The sequence below is a fragment of the Triticum urartu genome, chromosome 5 (genome assembly GCF_003073215.2).
Source record: "Triticum urartu cultivar G1812 chromosome 5, Tu2.1, whole genome shotgun sequence".
NCBI classification, from domain to species: Eukaryota; Viridiplantae; Streptophyta; class Magnoliopsida; order Poales; family Poaceae; genus Triticum; species Triticum urartu.
In genome coordinates, this window is record NC_053026.1 from 225,695,840 (window position 1) to 225,721,417 (window position 25,578).

Here is a 25,578-nt window from a genome sequence, read left to right on the forward strand (position 1 = left end):
ATTTCAATTTTACACATTTCAATAGCAAACAATCAATAATTCTCAAAATGATCAAATCCAGAAATCACTCAATGAAACTCACAACAGCACATACACATCTGCACGATCCATCAAGTGTACATATAATCGGAAACAAATACACAGGCACCAAAACATGGTGGCAACATCAACTAAAACTACTGTGCACATCCCCAAGCGTTGCTGATCCAGCACCAGCCCCAGCCCAAGGTGTACCGGCCCCAGGCAGTCGCATATTTTTGCTTGTCTGGTCATGGTCCTTCTCCTGCGCATCCAATTCAGAAGCACACTCATAGTAAGTTTGACATAGAAGTAGCAATTTGAATGAGAAGCAGCAACAACAATTTGATTTGAAGGAGGAGCAACAACAACGGCAAGTACTTTCTTCTCATTAGGATAGCAACAAGAGCAGTTTGGCATAGTAGGAGCAACAGCAGTTTGATGATAGCAGCAGTACCTGATATCAGCAAAAGTAGTTTGAAATATCCTTGGGCGGCCGAAGATGGTGAAATGATGATCTGATTGTTCTTAGACAATGGTATCAAAAGATAGGCTTTTAGAGTAAAAAAATTGGCTCCAATCAGCCTGCATACAACAAGTAATAAAATTATTAGGAGAGAGTATACAGTTACCAACAGCATGCATAAAACAACTTTGATGATGTAATTTTTACTAAAAATGACAGCCAGGTTTCAAGTATATCCCCATCATTAACATCATACAATTCTAAATGTAAACGAGATGGCATTTGTATAGACCTAGAATCTCATATGTTGCCAGAGCTAGAAAAAATGAGATATTCACTAGCAAATGAAAACAGGGACCTGCTGGAAACATCACACTACGAATGAGATATGGTGCATATTTTGCCAGACAGAGATGGCATATGTATAGACCTAGAATTAATCACAAGGGATAGGGAGGGAATTAGTCATGTATATTATTCCCTCATGTATATTTTTACTAGTACTGCTAGGTTGCTAGCTAGCTGCACGTATACATCTAGTAGTAAGCAGTCACAAGTCACAACACATATCTCATTCCCCTGTTCCACTTCAGGAACTAGTACAGCAACATAGGATGATATTGGATGGTACCATCTTATCTTACAACAAGAAAAACAACAACACATCTAGCAAGAATGGATTGACAATCAGCTAGTTGCTGGTCCATCATTTTATAGTATGGTGCAAGATGGCTATCATCAATTGAAAAAATCAAGATTGAAGAATTCAAATCGCATTGCGGTTCAAATTCCAAATTGTTTGGTTGCTACTAGGAGTTAATCAACCATCAACTAACACTTAACAGTACAACAATTTGACCTTAAACAGCAGCCAATATGAGTAGAATATTAGGATTATTAGGAAACGGCAAAAACATGCAGAGAAACTATGAATAGAAATGAGTTACAGAAGACAGTATGCATTACAACTTGCTGGTTTCTTGACTGAAACTACTGCTGTAGGGCTGCCATGTTGACTGATACATCAAAGTTCATAGCACCATTAAGAGCCGGTTGATTTGGATCCCTTCTCTGCAAGTGGGCATTCTGTTGTTGCAATAGCCGAAGTCTCATCAGGTGTTCCCTTGACTTCATCTAGTGCACCACAAAGAATTCCATAAATACAAAAGCATATACAATGAGCAGCACACGTGACTTGACATCCATTAAACTTGATACACAGAATGCAGATATCACATTCACATTTCATAGATACGAAAAAAAGACAGTAGCATTCGCATCAGTAAATTACACATAGTATCCATGTTACGGCCTAATTAAGTGTAAGTGCACTTAGACAGCTAGTCACACTACAGGTCAGTTTTACTTTGCCAGATTATGTATGCCACATTCCACTTTAAAATAGTTAATGCATCCTGTAGGGGTTAATGCTCATTTAACAAAATATCAACACGAAGCACTCATTCAAGTGCACCAAATTAATAGTACCATAATCTGTATGGTTAATGTTCAAACACAGATAGGAAATCATATTGCCAAATGCATGCGCATATACCACTGATATCTTTGCAGCAGCATTTGCCTGCCATTTTACACATTAAATTTGATTAAGCATGTGAAGCAGTTAGACATGCTTCTCCATTTTCACAACACTGAGAATGGTAGCAGAAAACAAAATCGACCAGGTTACAGACAGGCAGCAAAGTAAGCAAGCGAGCAAGCAAAGTTTCTAGCGAATCCAGTGGCCGAATAGCCGAGCCAAGCAGCCAAAAGTACAAGATAAGAGCACGCAAACTTCTCTCTGGAAGAACACAAAAAACTTAGATCGGCGTCGACCACAACGGAAACCACGGGCGTCTAGCACCTAAGCGACCACCGATAACTAGTGGACGCACGCAGGAGGAGAAGCGACGGGCATCCATCCACACGAGAACATCCCTGCTACGCGCTATAGTTTTGCACATATAAGTGAAGATAAAGAAAATCAATGCCTTCAGCGGCTTATCTGATTGAGCTTGCATGGATCATATATGGCGACTGCACATAGTATGCACAGACTACGCGCTATAGTATGCACAGACTACTGCTTTATGCAAAAAGCACCGGTCATAATGGCGACTGCACATATGTCAACTACTTTATGCAATGCCCCACGCCGTTTCTCAAATTGTACTTATCTAACAGCAATGCCCCATAGTCGTTTCAAACTCATCATACATAGTGATGCATGTGGGTATTCAGGAACAATCAGGAAGTGTAGCAATGATGGGCTACAACAGGTTCAGTTTGATAGTTCGTACATTCACTTTTGTTAACGACCTCCAAATTAATCTCAATCATGTCTGAATATGTGCAGTGCAGATGAACGTGCACTAACAGTGCAGAAGATACAGTCTAACAACGACACGATTTGGCTTCATACCTTTTTGTCCACCTAGGGGCCTGTGGATAGACTCTGCCCGACCTCGTCGGGGATGTATCCGGGCAACGGCGCACTCCACCTTGTGCCATATCAGTGCCAACTCCGGCTCTGCTGTTCGCCAGCAAGACCATACGAACCGGATCTAGGTGCTCATGGTTGTCGGCGAACTCCTCTCGTAGTGGGAACCTAGAAAAGGATGGCCTTGCCGGCGACCAAGCCCCGGAAGTTAGCATGGAAAACAAATGGTCAAATTAATTTGCAGATATGAGGGCACTAACCTGTAAATAGCATTGAGAAGGAACACCATGCCAGCATCATCCATTTTTCACCAACGACCTCCAGAACAGCACGAGCTCTGCCGCCGGAGATTTGAGGGCCCCGGATACATCCCCCTCCGCCCACGCACACGGCGACGGCGGCGGAGGAGCGCGAGCGCGGGAACTTCCACCCGGACCAGGCGCCTTCCTCGGGTGCTGCTGCTGCTCCCCCGTCGTCGTGGTCGTTGCCGTAGGCGCCATTGTGCTGATGTGCTCCCCCGTCGTCGTGGTCGTTGTCGTAGGCGCCAGCTACAGCTCCGTCCAGCCGCAACTCTGAGTCGCGGAACGGAGTAGAAGAGGACGGGGCTCGCGGGATCCGCGGTGGCGAACGGTTGCGGCTGGCTAGGGCTAGGCCGTAGATCCGGTCGAGGCCGCCTCTTCCATCGTTGGAGACGAAGTAGCTGCGTGGAAGGAGAGGTAGGGCGTGGCCGTCTGGGTGGAGAGGCAGGGGGCGAGGTGCGGGCGGTGGAACCCTAGGACGACGACGGCCTGGGTGGGTGGATGGATCCCGGAGCGAAACGGAGCGGAGCGGGTGGGGGCGGCCAGGGGCGAGGGGAGGGGGATGGTGGAGACGGGGGCGACGCGAGGTGGGCTGTGGTAGTCGATGGGATCTGAGATCGAGGGCGCCGTCGGTAGAGGGGATCTGAGATGGGGACGAGGGAGGAGGGGGACGAGGCCGTCGGTTGGGTGGGCAGCGACGTGGGCGAGCGGGGTGTGGATGGATGTGGGATCGAACGGATGGATGTGGATGGATGGATGTGGATCGAATGGATGGATGGATGGGCGCCATGTCATCGATCCGTGTCACAGCTAGTTCTACCAATAAGAATAAAGCACATGCAATTTTGTTTTCCTTCTTCATTTCTCAAGTGCAAAGTTGGGTCTTTTGTGGATAAACTACTAGATACTTGTTGCAAAAAGGCACAACCCCATTTTTCAAAAATATTAGACCACATTTTATGTGGAATTAACCAAATGGTTGTGTGCCAAAAGGTTTCGGTCCAGCTCTTATAAAAAGACAAATTTTCATCGATTCAATAGGAAATGAGTCAAATTTGAACTACACATGCCACATAGTTTACTCTTTAATTTTTCCAAAATTTATTTTTGGGTACATAAGTATCTATTTAATTAGAGAAACACCAAAAGTTTTCCAAGATTCAACCACTAGCTTGGAACGGTCATGTCCGTCGTTTTGACTGCATTAACGGGCATGAATAATTCAAAAGAAAATCAAAAAATTGAAAAACCTTTGCATTGTGTCATTATATATTCATCTTGTAATGGAAAAACGATGTTGCCTAAGGTTTTTTTCATTTTCTTTGGACGAAAAAACTATTTTCCATTTTTCGAGTGCCCAAAAGGACGTTTTTTGTGAAGGGCCTCCCAAATAATTGTTGCAAAATTGGACCAAATCATTTTTCTAAAATACTATGCCATATTTAATGCACAATTGACCAAATCATTGGGTGTAAAAAGTTTTGATTCATCTCTCGTGAAAAAGACAAATTTACGCCGATTCAGCTGGAAGTGGGTCAAATTTGAACTGTAGCTGCCTCATAGTTTACTATTTATTTTTTCCAAAAATCATTTCTAGGTACATAAGTATCTATTTAATCAGAGAAACACCAAAAAAATCCATGATTCAACCACTAGCTAGGAACGGTCATTCCCGTCGTTTTGACCGCATTTTGAAACGGGCATAAAAATTCAAAAAAAATCAAAAAATTTGGAAACCTTCGCATTGTGTCATCATATGTGGCCAAGTTCCCAGGAAAAATAATAAACTTGTAATATGGCAATTATTTTTAAAAAGTGTTCTCAGAAACGAGTTATCACGTGTGGAGATCGATGACTTTCAAGCCAAATGATCAATCTTATGGCCACATTCATGGCATAGTTTTTTCAAATGATCTCATATTGCTTACAAGGGTGCATATTGGAATGGAAAACAATGTTGCCTAAGGAAGTTTTCATTTTCTTTGGACGGAAAAACCATTTTCCATTTTTCGAGTGCCCGAAAGGAGGTTTTTTGTGAAGGACCTCCCAAATAATTGTTGCAAAATTGGACCAAATCATTTTTATAAAATACTAGGCCATATTTAATGCACAATTGACCAAATGGTTGGGTGTAAAAATTTTTGATCCACCTCTCGTGAAAAAGACAAATTCCTGCCGATTCAGTAGGAAGCGGGTCAAATTTGAACTGCAGCTGCCTCATAGTTTGCTCTTTATTTTTTCCAAAAATCATTTCCAGGTACATAAGTATCTATTTAATCAGAGAAACACCAAAAAAAATTCAAGATTCAACCACTAGCTAGGAACGGTCATTCCCGTCGTTTTGACCACATTTTGAAACGGGCATAAAAAGTTCAAAAAATTCAAAAAATTGGGAAACCTTCGCATTGTGTCATTATATGTGGCCAAGTTCCCAGGAAAAATAATAAACTTGTAATATGGCAATTCTTTTAAAAAAGTGTTCTCAGAAATGAGCTATCATGCGTGAAGATTCATGGCTTTCAAGCCAAATGATCAATCTTATGGCCACATTCATGGCATAGTTTGTTCAAATGATCTCATATTGTGCACAAGGGTGCATCTTGGAATTCCAAACAATGTTGCCTAAGGAAGTTTTCATTTTCTTTGCACGAAAAATTCATTTTCCATTTTTCTGAGTGCCCAAAATGAGTTTTTTTGTGAAGGACCTACCATATATTTGTTGCAAAATTGGACCTATCAATTTTATAAAATACTAGGCCATATATAATGCACAATTGACAAAATGGTTGAGTGTCAAAAGTTTTGATCCACCTCTGGTGAAAAAGACAAATTCCCGCCGATTCAGTAGGAAGCGGGTCAAATTTGAACTGCAACTGCCTCATAATTTGCTATTTATTTTGTCCAAAAATCATTTCTAGTTACATAATTACCTATTTAATCATAAATACATGGTTTGGTGGCGATACGTCGAGGTTTGGGCGGTGGCCGAGGCCCCCAACTCTAGAGCACGTAAACTCGCATGCCCGCCGCGTGGTCACCGCGTGACCGTGGCGTTGCCATGTGTTCTGGGCAGCCTAGGCATGTCTAGTGGGTTGGGCACTCCCCAGGTAGGTGATAGGAAGAAAATCACAACATAATATTCTCACGAGGAGACCAATCGATGCTCAAACATGAATAAGCAGCCAAGTGTTTGATTAGCGGTACGGGAAATGTACATGGCCAATGGGCGTGAGTTTTGGCTGATAATGATCATCTACTAAGGAGAATGTATTCACAAATTTTTAGCTCAAAAGGAGTATCCTAGGTGGTACTTGCTTTGCAAAGTACCACACTGGACAAAAATATGAATATTGAAGATGGGCTCAAAATAATGAATGGATTGAGCTGAAATTTAGTGGAGCATGGTTATTTGGGCATAGGAAAGCATTGTAGAAAATTCATACCATTTGAACATGCCAAAGTAGTACTTCCTTCACAATGCTCTTCTATGGAAAAAAACTTGGGAAAACTAGTGAGATAGATTGGATGAATTAAATGAGCTAAAAATTGGTGTAGGTAAGTTACATAGGTATGGTCATGCGCTAGTAAATTTTCAGATCATTTGGGTAAGCCTAGCTAGTACTTACTTCATAAAGCTTCTCTCGAGGTAGAAACTTTGAAAATTTCCTGAGAAAGATTTACTAGGAAAATTGAGCTGAATATTATCATGTGGCAATGATTTTGGTATGGAAGCGTGCCCGAAAAGTTTGAGGGTAATAGGAGGGGTCTATATAACACTTGCTTTGCAACGTGCCAATTTGGCCATAAAATATAAATTGAACCTGGGCTCACATAGATGATTTGACTGAGCTGCAATTTGGAGGAGGGTGATAATTTGGGCATATGAAGGAACTGTATAAATTTCATGTCATTTCGAGATATAAAAAAGGTACTTCCTTCACAATGCTTCTAGGTGGACAAAAACTTTGGAAATTTGCCGAGGAAGATTTGCTAGGCAAATGGAGCTGAATTTTTTCATGCGGTAATGATTTGGATAGAAAAGAGTGCCCAAAAATTCCTAGGGCAATCAAGAATATATAAATAGCACTTCCTTCATAAAGTGTTGTTGTGAACAGAATAGGAAAATGAATATTGTTGAATTAGTTTTGAACTAGGAAAGGAAGGACTTTTACATATTTGATGAATATATGACCCAAAGAATTTATGAGATTTTTTGGGAATTTTGGGAATGACAGAAATATAGGTTGCTTCACAACCTAGGGCAAAAACTGCCACATGGACATGACACATAGGCAAAACTGATGAGGTGGCGCCTAGTCATAGCAACCCACCACAATTTATAAGGTTATGACCATCTATATTGGTCATGATCAGCTAGAAATAAGGCATCGGACTAGTGTTGTCTGCTTTATGACCATTTTGTGTAAGGAAATTACAACCTTTCTGACCAAAATGGTCGCAATGGTTTAGGGTTTGGAGCCCCCCGAACAACTTTTGACCAATTGATCTAAAATGGTCATAGATTTATGACCAATTCTTCCAGGGTCACTGACAGAAGGTCATAAGTTGACATATTTTTTATAATGACGGCTGCCTTCAGCGAAGGCTCGACAATTTGCCACCTGCGGGCGGTAAATAGAAGGTCTTCCTGGCGATCAAACGCAAGTTATCGGGGTCCAAAATTTGGTAGATTTTTGGCTGTCAGTTAAAAGTGGTAGTTCTGGAAACACAAACCACCTCGAGCACCTTTTGAGTCCAGCGACCAATTTGCGCGCAATGGACAAGTAAATGACCACATATGACTTCTACTCTTAACGAATCGCACAATGTTGTTTGTATACACGCTCATAGACTAACCCTGAACACATCACAATGTTGTTTGACCTAGTGATATGCAAGTTCTATTCTTTTGTGCGAGAAGTGCAAGTGATCTCAGAGGACTTGCAGAGATGCGGCAATGTGAACACGCTGGAGGATTACGGAGGTACATAGTTGCACGCCAATTTAAAATCTCAAATGGTAAGTGCCACGCGTGTGACACCAAGTAATCCCACCCTAATGTTTTTTACAACTAAAGTTGTCATCTGAAAAGAAAAAAAACAAACCGCAAAAAAAACCTAAAACTCGCCATCCGAAAAGAAAGTTGCCATGCCAACTAATTTGCCATCCTCGCATCATTAAACTTGTCATAAAAAATGTTAGTTGTCATGTGTTTGTGCCACACATGTGGCACTTATCAAGGTCATAAAATCTCAAATGAACGCTACTAGTAGCTTATAACTGTTGGAGATGCCATGGTTTGACTACTGCCATGCACGCCATGAACGCTATCTATATATATGCACGCCATATAAGTATTGTTGTTTGTACGCTCATACCCTAACGCTGAACTGTCCTTAACCTCCATTAGCGACCTTGTGATGTGCAAGTTCCGTTGTTTTGTGCGAGAAGTGCATGCGATCTCATAGTTGACTTGAAGAGATATGGCAACGTGAACAAGCTGGAGGATTACGGAGGTACAGAGTCGCGAGCCAATTTAAAAATTATCGCTGCCAGTAATCTATTCCACCGTCCGAGGCTAGTTCCACCTCCATGCACGCCATGAACGCAACACTATCGTAAAACTGCTGGAGATGTCCTGCCATGGTTGACAGTTGCCTGGTTTGAGTTAGTATAACTGACAGCGCAGCGAGGACGTCTGTACGCGTTGCATGTTGAGGCTTCCCCACCCCACCTCTCTCTCCGTATATATACTACCGTAGGAGCGACCGCTCCGTAGTAGGAGTACGTGGCTAGCGAGTAGTCAGAATGGGCTCTTGTGGTGGGATGGTGGTCTCTCGTGGATGGCCTTGCGTCCTGCTCCTGCTGGCTTGTTGCTGGCTGTGCGAGGCCGGCGCGGGGTTGGCCCCGGCGCTATACGTGCTCGGCGATTCGCAGGCGGACGCCGGGACCAACAACCACCTGGTGACGGTGCTCAGGGCGGACCACCCGCACAACGGCGTCGACTACCCGGGCTGCAAGGCCACCGGCAGGTTCAGCAACGGCAAGAACTTCGTCGACTTCCTCGGTGCGTACATATGCCTTCCACTGTTGATGTCAAGTCTCTTTTTTCTTCAGACTTCTAAACTGAGCATTGCTTCGAGGAGAGTGAACCTGTAACTTTTGCATTTTTTATGGGCATCGGCCAGCCGGCGAGATGATCATGAAGTGGTGAGGGTAGTCGTGCGTGGATGATCTTTAATGTTGTACTCCCTGTCCCTCAACATGGCATTGCTGATTAGTTGACCAAAGTTAATTTTATACTAGTACTTGAATTTGTTGAAATATATTGCCCATCTTTCTTCATCAGTTTGGATTTTTAAATAAGTTAGTTGAAGCATGAATTTAATATGGTATTGAAGTTAAGAGGTCTTGACTTCAAGACCTTGCCAATGCAGTATTAAATAAAACGATTCTGCTGCCTACATCAATCCCACATCTAAAGACTAAAATAGTCTAGACATGAGGGGGGTGTTGAAATATATTGCCCATCTTCCTCCATCAGTTCGGACTTTTGGATGAGTTAGTTGGAGCATGAATTCAATAGAATTAATTAAAACGACGATTCTCTCAACTAGCACTGACCAAGATGTTAAAAGGAGGGTTTCCTGATATTTTCTGATAGCAGAATAATGCCTTGTTATGCCATAATACAATGCAATACAATACTCAGTTATTTGTTCGATGCATACATGTATCCTCTTCCAGCAAAAAGAAAAAGCATATACTTAGACCCTGTTCGGAAACCCATCCACTCCGGAAATCTTGGGAGCGAGGAAAGTGCAGCTCTCCGATTTTCAACTACAGCTCTGTCCGATCCGGGAGCTGAGTTGCAGAGGGGAGCGATTCCGAACACCGCCTTACTAGACATGTATGCACTCTGTTTTTCCTGATTATGCTATGCTTACTATTCCTGCCATTGCAGCTGAACATCTGAAGCTACCGAGCAGCCCTCCTCCATACCTGTCCATCTGCAACACCCCAAGCAGCAATTCCATATATCTGACTGGTGTCAACTTCGCTTCAGGAGGTGCAGGGGTATTAAATCAAACAAATCAGGTAAAATGGAGATACTACGTCGTACGCACTAGCACTACTGGATGACTAATTGCGCTGATTTTAACACTTTAACTTCTTCCATATGTCATGTTTCTTAATTATATATGCATGCCATGCATGCGTCTACGTACATACAGGGTCAGTGCATCAGCTTCGACCACCAAATCGATCACCAATTCTCCAAGGTGAATGCATCACTGGTGCAGCAGCTCGGCCAGGCTCAGGCTTCGGCACACCTGAGCAGATCGATCTTCGCCGTTGCAATCGGTGGCAACGACATACTCAATTACGTCCGTCCAAGTCTTGTGAACCAGGTGCTAAGCCCTTGTCCTCCAACTCAGTCTCCTGATGAGTTCGTCTCCTCGTTGGCTCTCTCGCTGAAAGACCAGCTGCAGGTATGGAAGCTTTTTGGTTCATCTATATCTATATCTATATCTATACCTATTAATAAAGTAAGGTATGTTTCTTCAAATTTTTCATCCGTTCACCGTCGAAATATATTAGAAGTTCTTTCTATTCAAGGTGGTACTAAATTTTGAGGCGTTCGACCGCTAGAAAATAAAAAGTGCTTCCATCTAAAATTTCGTCGCTTGGGCCAGAGGCCCATAGCTTGCGCACAGCCTTTCTGAGGAAAAGGAAAAATTAATGCTATGGTGCTATCGAACTCACGACCTCATGGGTACGTACCGTATGACGGAATTTTCTATTTGCCGCTCTTTGCGGCAAGTAGTCGACCGGACACACAGACAGATTGACGAGCGCGTTAGGATGGGCTGGTCCGTTCAAACGTTAAAGCGAACGGTTTTGGGAATCTTCTAGGTAGTTCCCAGCCGGTTTTTCTGGTTTTGGGAATCTTTTAGAAGGTTCATGAACCGGTTTTTCTATTTCCCCCTTTACCCCTTTTTGTTTCTTTTCTTTTACTGTTTCTTTTTCTTTTTCGTTTTAATGTTCTTTTTTCTTTTTCTGTTTTCTTTTTATCTTTTTTCGTTTTTTATGTTTCTTTTTTCCTGTTTTCTGTTTTTTTTTCATTTTTTCTCTTTTCAAAGTTATATTATTTTTTTTCAATTTTTTTGTGTTGCTCACCCCTTTACCCCTTTTTGTTTCTTTTCTTTTACTGTTTCTTTTTCTTTTTCGTTTTAATGTTCTTTTTTCTTTTTCTGTTTTCTTTTTATCTTTTTTTGTTTTTTATGTTTCTTTTTTCCTGTTTTCTGTTTCTTTTTCATTTTTTTCTCTTTTCAAAGTTATATTATTATTTTTCAATTTTTTTGTGTTGCTCACCCCTTTATCCCTTTTTGTTTCTTTTCTTTTACTGTTTCTTTTTCTTTTTTGTTTTAATGTTCTTTTTTATTTTTATTTTTTCTTTTTATCTTTTTTCGTTTTTTATGTTTCTTTTTTTCCTGTTTTCTGTTTCTTTTTCATTTTTTGTTTTTCTCTTTTCAAAGTTATATTATTTTTTTTCATTTTTTTTGTGTTGCTCACAATTGTTCAAAACTTCACAAAATGTTCTCATTTTTCAAATTTTGTTCATGCTTTCAAAAAATTGTTCAAAACTTCACAAAATGTTCTTATTTTCAAATTTTGTTCATCCTTTCAAAAAAATTGTTCAAAACTTCACAAAATGTTCTCCTTTTCAATTTTTGTTCCTGACTTGAAAAAATGTTCATGCTTTCAAAAAATTATTCAAAGTTAAATAAATGTTCTCATCTTCAAATTTTGTTTCTCTTTTCTTTTTTTAGTTTCTTTTTCTTTTTTCTGTTTTTTCACAATTTCACAACTTTGCAAAATTTGTTCGCAAATTAAGAAAAATGTTCGTTTTTTCAATTTTTGTTCCTGAGTTTCAGTAAATGTTCCTTTTCAAATTTTGTTTGCATTTTTTCAGAAAATGTTCGTGTTTGAAATTTTTGTCCGTGAGTTTCGTAAAATGTTCCCATTTCAAAAATTTGTTCACATATTTCAAATTTTGTTCGGGAGTTTTAAAGAATGTTCACATATTTCATACGAACTTAACTTTTTCTCTCAAACATAACGTTCGCGTACAAAATTTTGTTCTCTAAATTCAAAAAATGTTCGGGATTTTAAAAAGTGTTCATTTTATCAAAACTTTGTTCAAGTTTTTAGTTGTTCTTCTAGCATTCAGCAAACGTGAACAATTTTTGAATTTTTAAATTTTTTGAACATATCCAATGTTTAAGGTTTCTAGGTGGGGGTGTTAGATATGTAGTAGATGATCTTTTAAAGTACCCGCGTTACATATGACCGAAGGAGGTAGTTAGCTCGCCTGGTTAGCGACAAGAGTATACTAGCTCCAGATGCAGGGGTCGACCCCCCACTCCGCGTTATAATTTTATAGGTGATCATTTTGTTGTTTCATCGCGACGATGGGCCGGCCCATTCGGGGGGCTGTACCTGTGCGGCGCGTGCGAATCGGACGCAAAGAGCGGCGCATAGGAGATCCCCCGTATGACCAAGCCAACTGCGCTAGCTTTGTCCTATGTCCAAAAAAGAAGCAGGCCATCCTCTTTATTTCTGCCCAATCCGTCTAGCCCAGTTGGGCCTCCACGTGCGCACCAGCCCCCAATCAAATTATTTTTTGTCGGTCTATTCAAATCAATTAATAAAGGATAATTTGTTTTGTTGGGATTTTCTCAAAAAAAAATCGTCCGTCCATCATCAAGTGATAAATAAGATTTGTTTTTATGGGCCTTTTTTCGGACAGAACGGGGTGTTCATGGGCCACCCATGGAGCACTAAAATAATGGTTGTGTGAGAATTAAACTCACGATCTTCCCTGTTGTACAGATAGCTGCAACCAACTAGGCTAACATATGGATATTAATTTGTCCCACCTCGCGGCTTTAAAGTGATTGAATTTCTATCAATTTATATACTTTGTAAGTTACATGAAATATTGGCAAGATGAGAACTGGTGAAAAGGAATTGCAGGTCCTCTTGGAGGCATTAAAAGAAGGATGTATTTTGGCAATTAAAAGAAATTATGTAGGCTGCCTTGGTGGGGGTGTATTAAAGGAAACATGAATAATTAAAAGGATTTTTTTTGCGGAATAACATAAAAGGAATTGGGTGGCCTTCTTAGGAAGGAAGGATGGATTTCAAGGACATTCACATGGCAAGGATTGGACGTGTTGGTGGGGTGTATTATAAAGGAAGGATCAACAGTTAAAAGGAATTGGTTGGGTGTATTAAAGGAAGGATCAACAATTATAAAAAGGTAAGCTCACAAAAAATAATAATTATAAAGAATTATGTGGGGATGGATTCACGTGACAGGAATTGGAGGATCCGGCTTGCCTGCTCCCTCCCCATGCTCCCATCCGTGCTCCCACTTCATCCTACGGCTGTCTTTTTTTTCTTTTTTCTGCCGAATCTAATCATCTCCCCCCTGATTTTAAGAGGGTGGGGCCGGGCCTTACTTTATTCCAATAAAATCAAGCCACATAGACGGGAGCATGGATGGGCACACGACGGGGGAGCAGGCAAGTCTCGTCCGAAATTGGACATGCTCAGGAGTTTCTTAAAAAACGTGCATGATATGGCTAAAGGAAATGTGAAAGGAAGGATGACAACGATGGGAGGAATCCCACGAGAACATGCACGTCCAGCTTCATTGTAATTGCAATTGTAGCAGCCCAGCCCATGTAAGTGGGCTAGGATGACCAAGGTTAACCAAGGATGCCCAGCAAAAAAAGTTTATAACAATATAAAACACATCTTCGTTTTCAAAAAAACGAAAATCCAACAAATTTTGTCAACACAGGCACTATGATCGATCCATCTTCTCTTGAGTGCACTTGCATGTTTTCTTAAGAAAAAAGGTGCGCTTGCATGTTGGCATGTTTTTTTTGCGGGGAGTGCGTGTTGGCATGTTGGCCATCTCCTACGTTTCTTTGTCGTGTACTTAGCAACCATGGGACAACTCTTATTTCTTTTGTTTTTGTTTTTTCTTACCTTTTTTTGCATGATGTTTAGTTATCCAACATATTTAATCACTTCGACTCATAGCTCGCTCCCCCTCTTGTCACTCCTACTGCATGGATTTGCTCTTGCCTCCCTTTTCTTGTGAGGAAATAAATCACGTCTAGGGTTCCTGTCTGCCAACACCAACACTCCTTCCCGCCGTCTGCCGCCTTCCGCAACGAAGTGTTGGAACCGTGACGTGCACATACATATGAACGAGGTGTGCCTGCAACTATCATATTCTATATTTGAATTATAGGTGATCATTTTGTTGTTTCGTCGCGACGATGGGCCGGCCCATTCGGGGGGCTGTACCTGTGCGGCGCGTGCAAATCGGATGCAAAGAGCGGCACATAGGAGATCCCCCGTATGACCAAGCCAACTGCGCTAGCTTTGTCCTATGTCCAAAAAAGAAGCAGGCCATCCTCTTTATTTCTGCTCAATCCGTCTAGCCCAGTTGGGCCTCCACGTGCGCACCAGCCCCCAATCAAATTATTTTTTCGTCGGTCTATTCAATTCAATTAATAAAGGATAATTTGTTTTGTTGGGATTTTCTCAAAAAAAAATCGTCCGTCCATCATCAAGTGATAAATAAGATTTGTTTTTATGGGCCTTTTTTCGGACAAAACGGGGTGTTCATGGGCCACCCATGGAGCACTAAAAAAATGGTTGTGTGAGAATTAAACTCACGATCTTCCCTGTTGTACAGATAGCTGCAACCAACTAGGCTAACATATGGATATTAATTTGTCCCACCTCGCGGCTTTAAAGTGATTGAATTTCTATCAATTTATATACTTTGTAAGTTACATGAAATATCGGCAAGATGAGAACTGGTGAAAAGGAATTGCAGGTCCTCTTGGAGGCATTAAAGGAAGGATGTATTTTGGCAATTAAAAGAAATTATGTAGGCTGCCTTGGTGGGGGTGTATTAAAGGAAACATGAATAATTAAAAGGATTTTTTTTGCGGAATAACATAAAAGGAATTGGGTGGCCTTCTTAGGAAGGAAGGATGGATTTCAAGGACATTCACATGGCAAGGATTGGACGTGTTGGTGGGGTGTATTATAAAGGAAGGATCAACAGTTAAAAGAAATTGGTTGGGTGTATTAAAGGAAGGATCAACAATTATAAAAAGGTAAGCTCACAAAAAATAATAATTATAAAGAATTATGTGGGGATGGATTCACGTGACAGGAATTGGAGGATCCGGCTTGCCTGCTCCCTCCCCATGCTCCCATCCGTGCTCCCACTTCATCCTACGGCTGTCTTTTTTTTCTTTTTTCTGCCGAATCTAATCATCTCCCCCCTGATTTTAAGAGGGTGGGGCCGGGCCTTACTTTATTCCAATAAAATCAAGCCACATAGACGGGAGCATGGATGGGCACACGACGGGGGAGCAGGCAAGTCTCGTCCGAAATTGGACATGCTCAGGAGTTTCTTAAAAAACGTGCATGATATGGCTAAAGGAAATGTGAAAGGAAGGATGACAACGATGGGAGGAATCCCACGAGAACATGCACGTCCCAGCTTCATTGTAATTGCAATTGTAGCAGCCCAGCCCATGTAAGTGGGCTAGGATGACCAAGGTTAACCAAGGATGCCCAGCAAAAAAAGTTTATAACAATATAAAACACATCTTCGTTTTCAAAAAAACGAAAATCCAACAAATTTTGTCGACACAGGCACTGTGATCGATCCATCTTCTCTTGAGTGCACTTGCATGTTTTCTTAAGAAAAAAGGTGCGCTTGCATGTTGGCATGTTTTTTTTTGCGGGGAGTGCGTGTTGGCATGTTGGCCATCTCCTACGTTTCTTTGTCGTGTACTTAGCAACCATGGGACAACTCTTATTTCTTTTGTTTTTGGTTTTTCTTACCTTTTTTTGCATGATGTTTAGTTATCCAACATATTTAATCACTTCGACTCATAGCTCGCTCCCCCTCTTGTCACTCCTACTGCATGGATTTGCTCTTGCCTCCCTTTTCTTGCGAGGAAATAAATCACGTCTAGGGTTCCTGTCTGCCAACACCAACACTCCTTCCCGCCGTCTGCCGCCTTCCGCAACGAAGTGCTGGAACCGTGACGTGCGCATACATATGAACGAGGTGTGCCTGCAACTATCATATTCTATATTTGAATTATACGCCAATTCAAATGTGAAGGAGACAGGTACTATGTGAGGACCCAAACTTTGAACTTTAGATCGATTGAGAGAGGAAAAACAATGCACAAGTGGCCTTCGTTTAAAACGATGTGGTCGAAAGCAACGTGCGACTTGAAGGACGTGATCGATTGAAGATTTTGCTATCAGTCTATGGATAATATGGGGTCATAGAAGTATGAAATTCTTGAAAACCAGAAGACCAAGTTTTTTGATGCGGAATTGACACTTAAGAAGAGAAGGCCCGACAACTGATAACATCCATCGCAGACGCATCAAATGTTACATTTGCAAAGATGCAACAAAGAAAGAAACAAGCGGGACAAGCACGTATTGCATTCTCTATACTAAGGGTGTGTTTGGTTCGGGAACGAAGTGGAATGTAATGTCATGGTTCCGTACCACCGGAACGGGTTGGTTCTATTCCGGTGTTTGGTGAAGGGAATTAGGAGAAATGGAATGGTTCCATCTCAGCGTTTGGTTGCATAGCACGGAATAGATTCTTTCACGTAATGCATTTGGTTTATCTCAAATCTTTGCATAGAAATGGTGGGACTCTCACATATGTATATACATTGTCACAATTATAGCTCTTTACATTTTGTCATTTTCTGTCAAGTACATGTAAAAAATTGGTCAAAAGACAAAATGCAATCAATCAGGGAAGAAAAGCATTGACAAAATGCATTTGGTTTATCTCAAATCTACAGGCATGAACAAAATAAAAAAATTCTCACTGCAAGCATCAGGAACAGGTTGAGTTTGGCATGAACGCATCTAGCAGAACTGAACGCATCCATTAATACTGAACGCCGTCTGCTCCTTTCCTCTCTGGGCGCTGCCCAGGCAAGCTGATGCTGCCGCCGACCAGGTGTGGCTGCTGCTGGCTGGCTTCTAATACTCGCGCCGAAGTAGCCTGGCTCGCCGCCCAGCTTCAAGACCGTCGCCCCGCAGCCGCTCGTCCGCCGCCCCGCAGCTGATTGAGGAGAAGACGAGGGAGAGGGTGGCGTGGAGGAAGGACAGTCAGCGGTGCAGATGAAGGAGAGGAGCTTCCGGTGGCGCGGATCGACGAAGGAGAGAGACGAGGGGGAGGCGGCGCACCAGAGAGAGAGGAGAGGGCGAGAGGGGATGTGGTTGCGGGAGAGAGACGAGGGGGAGACGGTTCCGCGTCGTACGCTCGAATTCGAGGTCTCGCCTCGTTCCGGATCTGAGCCGAATATTCGGTTCGCTGGAACGAGTGGGTCACCGTTCCATGCACATATCAAACGCGAGAATCAAGTCCAGGAACGGGTCCGATCTGTGATATTCCGATCCATGACAAAAACCAAACACACCCTAAGCTTTGCAAAAAAGATAAACACCTACTTTGGGACACCTTTTGTTTCAAGCACCTTTTGTTTCAACTTGACACAATAAAGCAGGCAAGTGGGCCTTTTGTTTCAACTTGACACAGTGAAGCTGGCAAGTGGGGATATAATGGGCCACCGTGTTAAAATAGAGAACGTGGCTCTGAGGAAGGGAGGTGTTGAGGCATGTCTACTAGACTAGGACATGTGATTTTCTCCTCCCATTGCAACGCACGGGCATGCTTACTAGTCCTTACTTACATCACATAAGCTTGTTCTTGATATGTGCTTCATTCGTTCCATAATATAAAATTATTTTTACACTAGTGTAGTGCCAAAAATGCTTGTATATAATGAGACGAAAGGGAGTACATCTTTCCTCTTGCATTAATTTGCACCGACGCATGAGCACATGAGTATGTAATCTGGATTACAACCTACATGAATGATGAATTGCAGAGGCTGTACAAACTCGGGATGCGCAGGATGTTCATCATCGGGGCAGCGCCACTGGGGTGCTGCCCGGTGCTGCGGGGGAAGGACGAGTGCGACGCACTAGCAAACTACATGTCAGCTCAATACAACATCAAGGTGGCTTCCCTCCTGCGCGACAAGTACCCAGATATGCTCTACTCCTTGTTCGACCCATCCATTGCATTGCTCGATTACTTCCAGCGACCAGAAGCAAACGGTACAACAGATCCACGACCCACTGGCCACTAATCTGGCAACTGCTAATCATTCACCTATTAATTTGATATGTACTGTAGCTTAATTTGATGTTACGGTGATATATACTGTAGGTTACGCTGTGGTGGATGCAGCGTGCTGCGGGCTAGGAGGGAAGAAAAACGCCATGTTTAGCTGCACTCCGGCCAGCTCCCTCTGCAACAACCGGACCAACCATGTTTTCTGGGACTTTGTGCACCCCACGGAGATCACCGCGCAGAAGCTCACGGCAATTGCCTTCCACGGATCAGCACCCTTCGTGACCCCCAGAAATGTTGGGCAGCTATGTCCTATGTGACACTGCCATGTAGGCAATGCTGCACCGATTGCACAGTCACTGTTGTTTTATGCAAACTACTGGGTTGCGACCTGCTATTATGTTCCTAGTAAATTTTCTTATCTTTTCAACTACAAATATGCTAGTTTAGAAGATTTATAATATATGTATAACCCTTTATGGTAATGGTTGTGTGCATCATTTAATGCAGAGCCAGGGGTAAACCCTCGTTTTCCAAAGAAAAATTAACTCTTCATGCTTCTGTTCACTATATACATACATGGGATAGATTAGTACGTTACGAGGAGCCTAGGTTACATAACAGAATACTACGACACTACTTGATGTTGGGCAAATAAGTCGCGGCGGCGAGCCGGTCGAGTCCGACGCGTGTATGGGCGCGTGCTGGGCATGACGGGCGCGTCGGATCCGCGAGTGTGCGTAGGTGTGTAGTGCGTGTGTGTTCTGTTGGCGGGATCGGGGGAGCGTCGGAGTCGGTCATGCATGAGCGGGCGCTCACGACCAGGGCATGTACGTGCATGCGTGGGGCGTGGATGGCGCGGGCTGGAACGGCCGCTGGGCGTGGACTGGGACGTGGCTACATGCCCGGCGAGTCCCAGGGTATAATACCCCGTGCGTTGTAACAGATGGATGAACGAGTTTGTTGCTCGAGGGAATAGAATACAAGGCCGTACGTGCGGCTGCAGCGTTCGTGCGCCGGGAAGAAATTCTGTTGTGTCTCCCTGCTCCTTCTTCTTCTATACTCCTCTTCGTCTACCTCCAGTCCGGTGAGCTGAGTGAGAGAGAGCTCCGGTGAGTGCTAGGGCAAGAGCTGCGCCAACATTTGGTATTCAAAGCCTCGTTGCGAAGGTGATCGCCGGCGATGTCGCTCATCCCGTACGTCGGCGGATCGGGCAGCTCACTGCCGCAGCTGGTGCCGATGCTCACCGGTGAGAACTACACCGCATGGGTAATCAAAATCGAGGCCAATCTCGATGCGGCTGGGCTGTGGAAGGCGGTGGTGGTGCCGGAGGACGCGGCGGCGGCGGTGATCGCCAAGAAGGACAAGCCGGCGCGGGCTTACCTACTCGGGGCGCTCGCGGAGGATCTGCTGCTCCAGGTGGCGTCGAAGAAGACGGCGACGGAGGTGTGGAGCAGCCTCAAGGCGAGGTTCGTCGGGGCGGACCGAGTCCGGGCGGCGCGGCTGGGCACTCTCCGAGGGGAGTTTGAGATGCTGCGCATGGCGGAGGGCGACACGCTGGATGGGTTCGCCGGCAAGCTCGGCGGCATGGCGGCGCACTACGCGGGACTCGGGTCGACGCTGGACGACGCCATGATGGTGAAGAAGCTCCTCGATTCTGTGCCGGATCGCTTGTACGCGGCGGTGGCCGGAATCGAGCAGTTTTGCGACGTCTCCATCATGCCGTTCGAGGACACGCTCGGTCGCCTGAAGGCCTTCGACGAGCGGCTGCGACGACGTGGACAGGCGGGCGGCAAGCGGGCGGACAGCCAGCTCATGTACACGGCGGCGCAGTGGCGAGCACGGGAGCGGCAGCGCGGTGGTCCTCGGGACGACGACGACAGGCGGAGCATGGCGTCGGGCTACGGTGGCAACAGGCGCGGCCGCTGCTACAAGTGCGGCGAGCGCGGCCACTTCAAGCGAGAATGCCCCCAGCTTTGGAAGGCGCCAGCGGAGGAGCATGCGATGATGGCGGACGCCGGCGTCGAGGACGGTGGCCTGCTCTGAGCCGCGTCTTAGGTGAAGAGTGTTGGGTAAATAAGTCGCGGCGGCGAGCCGGTCGAGTCCGGCGCGTGTATGGGCGCGTGCTGGGCATGACAGGCGCGTCGGGTCCGCCAGTGTGCGTAGGTGTGTAGTGCGTGTGTGTTCTGTTGGCGGGATCGGGGAAGCGCCGGAGTCGGTCATGCATGAGCGGGCGCGCACGACCAGGACATGTACGTGCATGCGTGGGCGTGGATGGCGCGCGGGCTGGAACGGCCGCTGGGCGTGGACTGGGACGTGGCTACATGCCCAGCGAGTCCCAGGGTATAATACCCCGTGCGTTGTAACAGATGGATGAACGAGTTTGTTGCTCGAGGGAATAGAATACAAGGCCGTACGTGCGGCTGCAGCGTTCGTGCGCTGGAAAGAAATTCTGTTGTGTCTCCCTGCTCCTTCTTCTTCTGTACTCCTCTTCGTCTACCTCCAGTCCGGTGAGCTGAGTGAGAGAGAGAGCTCCGGTGAGTGCTAGGGCAAGAGCTGCGCCAACACTCGAGCGATGGACGTGGAGACGCCATACGAAGCGTGCGGCACAGTGGGCGCTCTTCATCCTGACGAGATAGTCCGGTAGGTTGAGACGCACGAGAGGACGTGTTCCAACAGCCCCACAAACTCGAGGGCTGGACAGGGACTCGAGGAAGACTGTTGTAAGCAGTACCTTGGTGAAAATGTTGGCGTGCTGAGAATAGAAGAAACGTTAAGCACTCTGACATTGCATTGACCAAGCAAACCTGCTGATGGACAAAATGGAGACTGATGTACAGTGCTTCGGGCATTGATGGTGTACCGTTGGAGGAAAGGTATGTAGCGATGACATTGTCGCATTAGACAATGATGACGCAGAAGCGGGGATCACTACTAGAAAAACGACCTAATGTCCATCTTATTGGTCTCGGTTCAGTTACAGACTGGCACTAATGGTACTATTAGTCCCAGTTCAAATGGCTATGCATTAGTCCCGGTTCATTTGTGATCTAAAGGGGTGGTGGCAATCTGACGTCAGGCCGGGGCCCCAAGAGCCCCTTTAGTCCCAGTTTGTGACACAAACCGGGATTATAGGTTAGACCTTTAGTCCGGGTTGGAGTCAGCCACCAACCAGGACTAAAGGGGTTTTGCAATTTTCAAACTCTATCCCCCCCTATCTCCTTTTCAGTTTTGAAAAAAAAGAAAATGATAAAAACTTGAAAAATTAAATTCCTTGGAGATGTAGTTATGTTATTACATCTACTAGTGAGGGAAATTTAAAAACATAAATTTCGACATGTTTTGCAAAAAAAGTATTATGAAAAAGTAAAACGACCATAATTTTTGCATAAGATGTCGGAAAAACGTATAATATATCAAAATGTTCAGCACAAAAAGCCAATTCTGATTCCGTATGACGTTTTGCAAATTTTTAGAATCCTCAAATTCTGCAAAGAAAAAAAAGTTATGTTCAAATTTTAGTTTATTTGAATTTTGGTCAAACTATGGTCAAACTACTTATTTAAGAAATATTAGTGTTAATAAATAATAATTGTTTTTTACAATAATAGTTTCAAACTCAAACGGTGAAACGTGTGACTTCATGCTCAAGCTAAACTCCTAAGGGTTAATAGGATTGACAACTTACTATGGAGAATATAACTCAAAAGTTAAGCGTGCTCAGGCTGGAGTAGTGAGAGGGATGGGTGACCGGTCGGGAAGTTAGACGATTTGGAATGAGTGCTCCACACTTGAGCAGTGATGAGGGGTGATTAGAGATTAAATTGTTAAAATATTCAGAAATTTGAAAATCGAAAAAAAATCAAAAAAATTCCTTTAGTCCCGGTTGGTGTTACCAACTGGGACTAAAGGTCCCCCAACCCCCGGCGCGGGCTCGTGCCACGTGGTGGGCCTTTGGTCCCGGGTCGTGTTGAACCGGGACTAAAAGGGGATCTTTAGTCCCCACCCTTTAGTGTCGGTTGCAGAACCGGAACTAAAGGTCCTTTCGAACCAGGACTAAAGCCCGACTCTGCACTAGTGGATGATGTTGGGGAACGTAGGATGCAATTTCAAAAAATTTCCTACGATCACGCAAGATCTATCTAGGAGATGCATAGCAACGAGAGGAGGAGAGTGTGTCCACGTACCCTCGTAGACCAAAAGCGAAAGCGTTTACTGAACGCGATTGATGTAGTCGAACGTCTTCTCGATTCAACCGATCAAGTACCGAATGTACGACACCTCTGAGTTCTGCACACGTTCAGCTCGATGACGTCCCACGGACTCTTGATCTAGCAAAGTGTCGAGGGAGAGTTTCGTCAGCACGACGGCGTGGTGACGGTGATGGTGAAGTGATTCGCGCATGGCTTTGCCTAAGCACTACGACAATAAGACCGGAGGAGTAAACGATGGAGGGGGCGCCGCACACGGCTTGGAACAATTGATGTGTGTTAGAGGCGCCCCTGCCCCCATATATAAAGGAGGGAGAGGGGAGGAGGCCGGCCTAGGGGCGCCCCAAGTGGGAGGAGTCCCACTTGGGCTCCTAGTCCAATTCGGCCCCCTTCCTTTTATCGGAGGGGGAAAGGGGGAAGGAGAGGAGAAGGAGAAGGAAAGGGGGATGTCGCCCCCTCCCCTAGTCCAATTCGGATTCCTCCCTTGGGTGGGGGGCACGAGCCACCCCTTATGGGCTGGCCTGCCTTCCTCCTATGGCCCGTATGGCCCATATCTTCCCCCGGGGGTTCCGGTCACCCGCCCCCGATACTCCGATACGTACCTGATACATTCTGAAACACTTCTAGTGTCCGAATATTATAGTTCAATATATCAATCTTTACCTCTCGACCATTTTGAGACTCCTCGTCATGTCCGTGATCTCATCTGGGACTCCGAACACTCTTCGGTCACCAAAACACATAACTCATAATACAAATCATCATCGAACGTTAAGCATGCGGACCCTACGGGTTCGAGAACTATGTAGACATGACCAAGACACCTCTCTGGTCAATAACCAATAGTGGAACCTGGATGCTCATATTGGTTCCCACATATTCTACGAAGATCTTTATCGGTCAAACCGTAATGACAACATACGTCATTCCCTTTGTCATCGGTATGTTACTTGCCCTAGATTCGACCGTCGGTATCTTCATACCTAGTTCAATCTCGTTACCGGCAAGTCTCTTTACTCGTTACATAATGCATCATCTCGCAACTAACTCATTAGTCACATTGCTTCCAAGGCTTATCATGATGTGCATTACCAAGAGGGCCTAGAGATACCTCTCCGATACTCGGAGTGACAAACCCTAATCTCGATCTATGCCAAACCAATAAAAACCTTCGGAGATACCTGTAGAGCATCTTTATAATCACACAGTTACGTTGTGACGTTTGATAGCACACAAGGTATTCCTCCGGTATGAGGGAGTCACATAATCTCATAGTGAAAGGAATATGTATAAGTCATGAAGAAAGCAATAGCAATAGAACTTAACGATCATTATGCTAAGCTAACGGATGGGTCTTGTCCATCAAATCATTCTCCTAATGATGTGATCCCGTTCATCAAATGACAACACATGTCTATGGTTAGGAAACTTAACCATCTTTGATTAACGAGCTAGTCTAGTAGAGGCATACTAGGGACACTATGTTTTGTCTATGTATTCACACATGTATCTAGTTTCCGGTTGAGACATTTCTAGCATGAATAATAAACATTTATCATGATATAAAGAAATATAAATAAAAACTTTATTATTGCCTCTAGGTCATATTTCCTTCAGTCTCCCACTTGCACTAGAGTCAATAATCTAGATTACATTGTAATGATTCTAACACCCATGGAGTCTTGGTGCTTATCATGTTTTGCTCGTGGAAGAGGTTTAGTCAACGGGTCTGCTACATTCAGATCTGTATGTATTTTGCAAATCTCAATGTCTCCCTCCTTGACTTGATCACTGATGGAGTTGAAGCGTCTCTTGATGTGTTTGGTTCTCTTGTGAAATCTGGATTCCTTCGCTAAGGCAATTGCTCCAGTATTGTCACAAAAGATTTTCATTGGACTCGATGCACTAGGTATTACACCTAGATCGGATATGAACTCCTTCATCCATACTCCTTCATTCGCTACTTCCGAAGCAGCTATGTACTCCGTTTCACATGTAGATCCCACCACGACGCTCTGCTTGGAATTGCACCAACTGGTAGCTCCACCATTCTATATAAATACGTATCCAGTTTGTGACTTATAGTCATCCGGATCAGTGTCAAAGCCAGCATCAACGTAACCATTTACGAGCTCTTTGTCACCCCCATAAACGAGAAACATATCCTTAGTCTTTTTCAGGTATTCCAGGATGTTCTTGACCGCTGTCCAGTGATCCACTCCTGGATTACTTTGGTACCTCCCTACTAAACTTATAGAAAGGCACACACCAGGTCTGGTACACAGCATTGCATACATGATAGAACCTATGTCTGAGGCATAGGGAATGACTTTCATTTTCTCTCTATCTTCTACAGTGGTCGGGCATTGAGTCTGACTCAACTTCACACCTGTAACACATGCAAGAACCCTTTCTTTGACTGATCCATTTTGAACTTCTTCAAAACTTTACCAAGGTATGTGCTTTGTGAAAGTCCAATTAAGCGTCTTGATCTATCTCTAGATCTTGATGCCCAATATATAAGCAGCTTCACCGATGTCTTTCATTGAAAAACTCTTATTCAAGTATCCTTTTATGCTATCCAGAAATTCTATATCATTTCCAATCAACAATATTTCATCCACATATACTATTAGAAATGCTACAGAGCTCCCACTCACTTTCTTGTAAATACTGGCTTATCCAAAAGTCTGTATAAAACCATATGCTTTGATCACCTCATCAAAGCGTATATTCCAACTCCGAGATGCTTGCACCAGTCTATAAATGGACCGCTGGAGCTTGCACACTTTTTTAGCACCTTTAGGATCGATAAATCCTTCTGGTTGCATCATATACAACTCTTCTTTAAGAAA

At 44.0% G+C, this 25,578-nt stretch overlaps 2 protein-coding genes and 1 long non-coding RNA gene across 3 annotated transcripts; 2 read left to right on the forward strand and 1 right to left on the reverse strand.

Annotated features, from left to right (window-relative positions):
• Window positions 1-233: 233 nt before the first annotated feature.
• Window positions 234-1,655, reverse strand: LOC125555836. The gene is made up of 3 exons (XR_007304895.1): window positions 1,451-1,655; window positions 476-603; window positions 234-283 (listed from the first exon to the last, which is right to left on the reverse strand). It is a non-coding gene; the product is annotated as an uncharacterized LOC125555836 (long non-coding RNA).
• Window positions 1,656-8,940: 7,285 nt separating this feature from the next.
• LOC125508464 (GDSL esterase/lipase At5g55050-like) lies at window positions 8,941-19,054 on the forward strand. The gene is made up of 5 exons (XM_048673181.1): window positions 8,941-9,290; window positions 10,188-10,321; window positions 10,459-10,716; window positions 18,265-18,496; window positions 18,609-19,054. Exons 1-5 carry the CDS (start codon window positions 9,032-9,034, stop codon window positions 18,830-18,832), a joined length of 1,107 nt encoding a protein of 368 aa, XP_048529138.1. The 5' UTR covers window positions 8,941-9,031; the 3' UTR covers window positions 18,833-19,054.
• A 997-nt stretch (window positions 19,055-20,051) lies between these two features.
• Window positions 20,052-20,558, forward strand: LOC125555991. Its single transcript, XM_048718794.1, has one exon. The coding sequence runs from the start codon at window positions 20,052-20,054 to the stop codon at window positions 20,556-20,558; it is 507 nt and encodes a 168-aa protein (XP_048574751.1).
• Window positions 20,559-25,578: the final 5,020 nt, after the last annotated feature.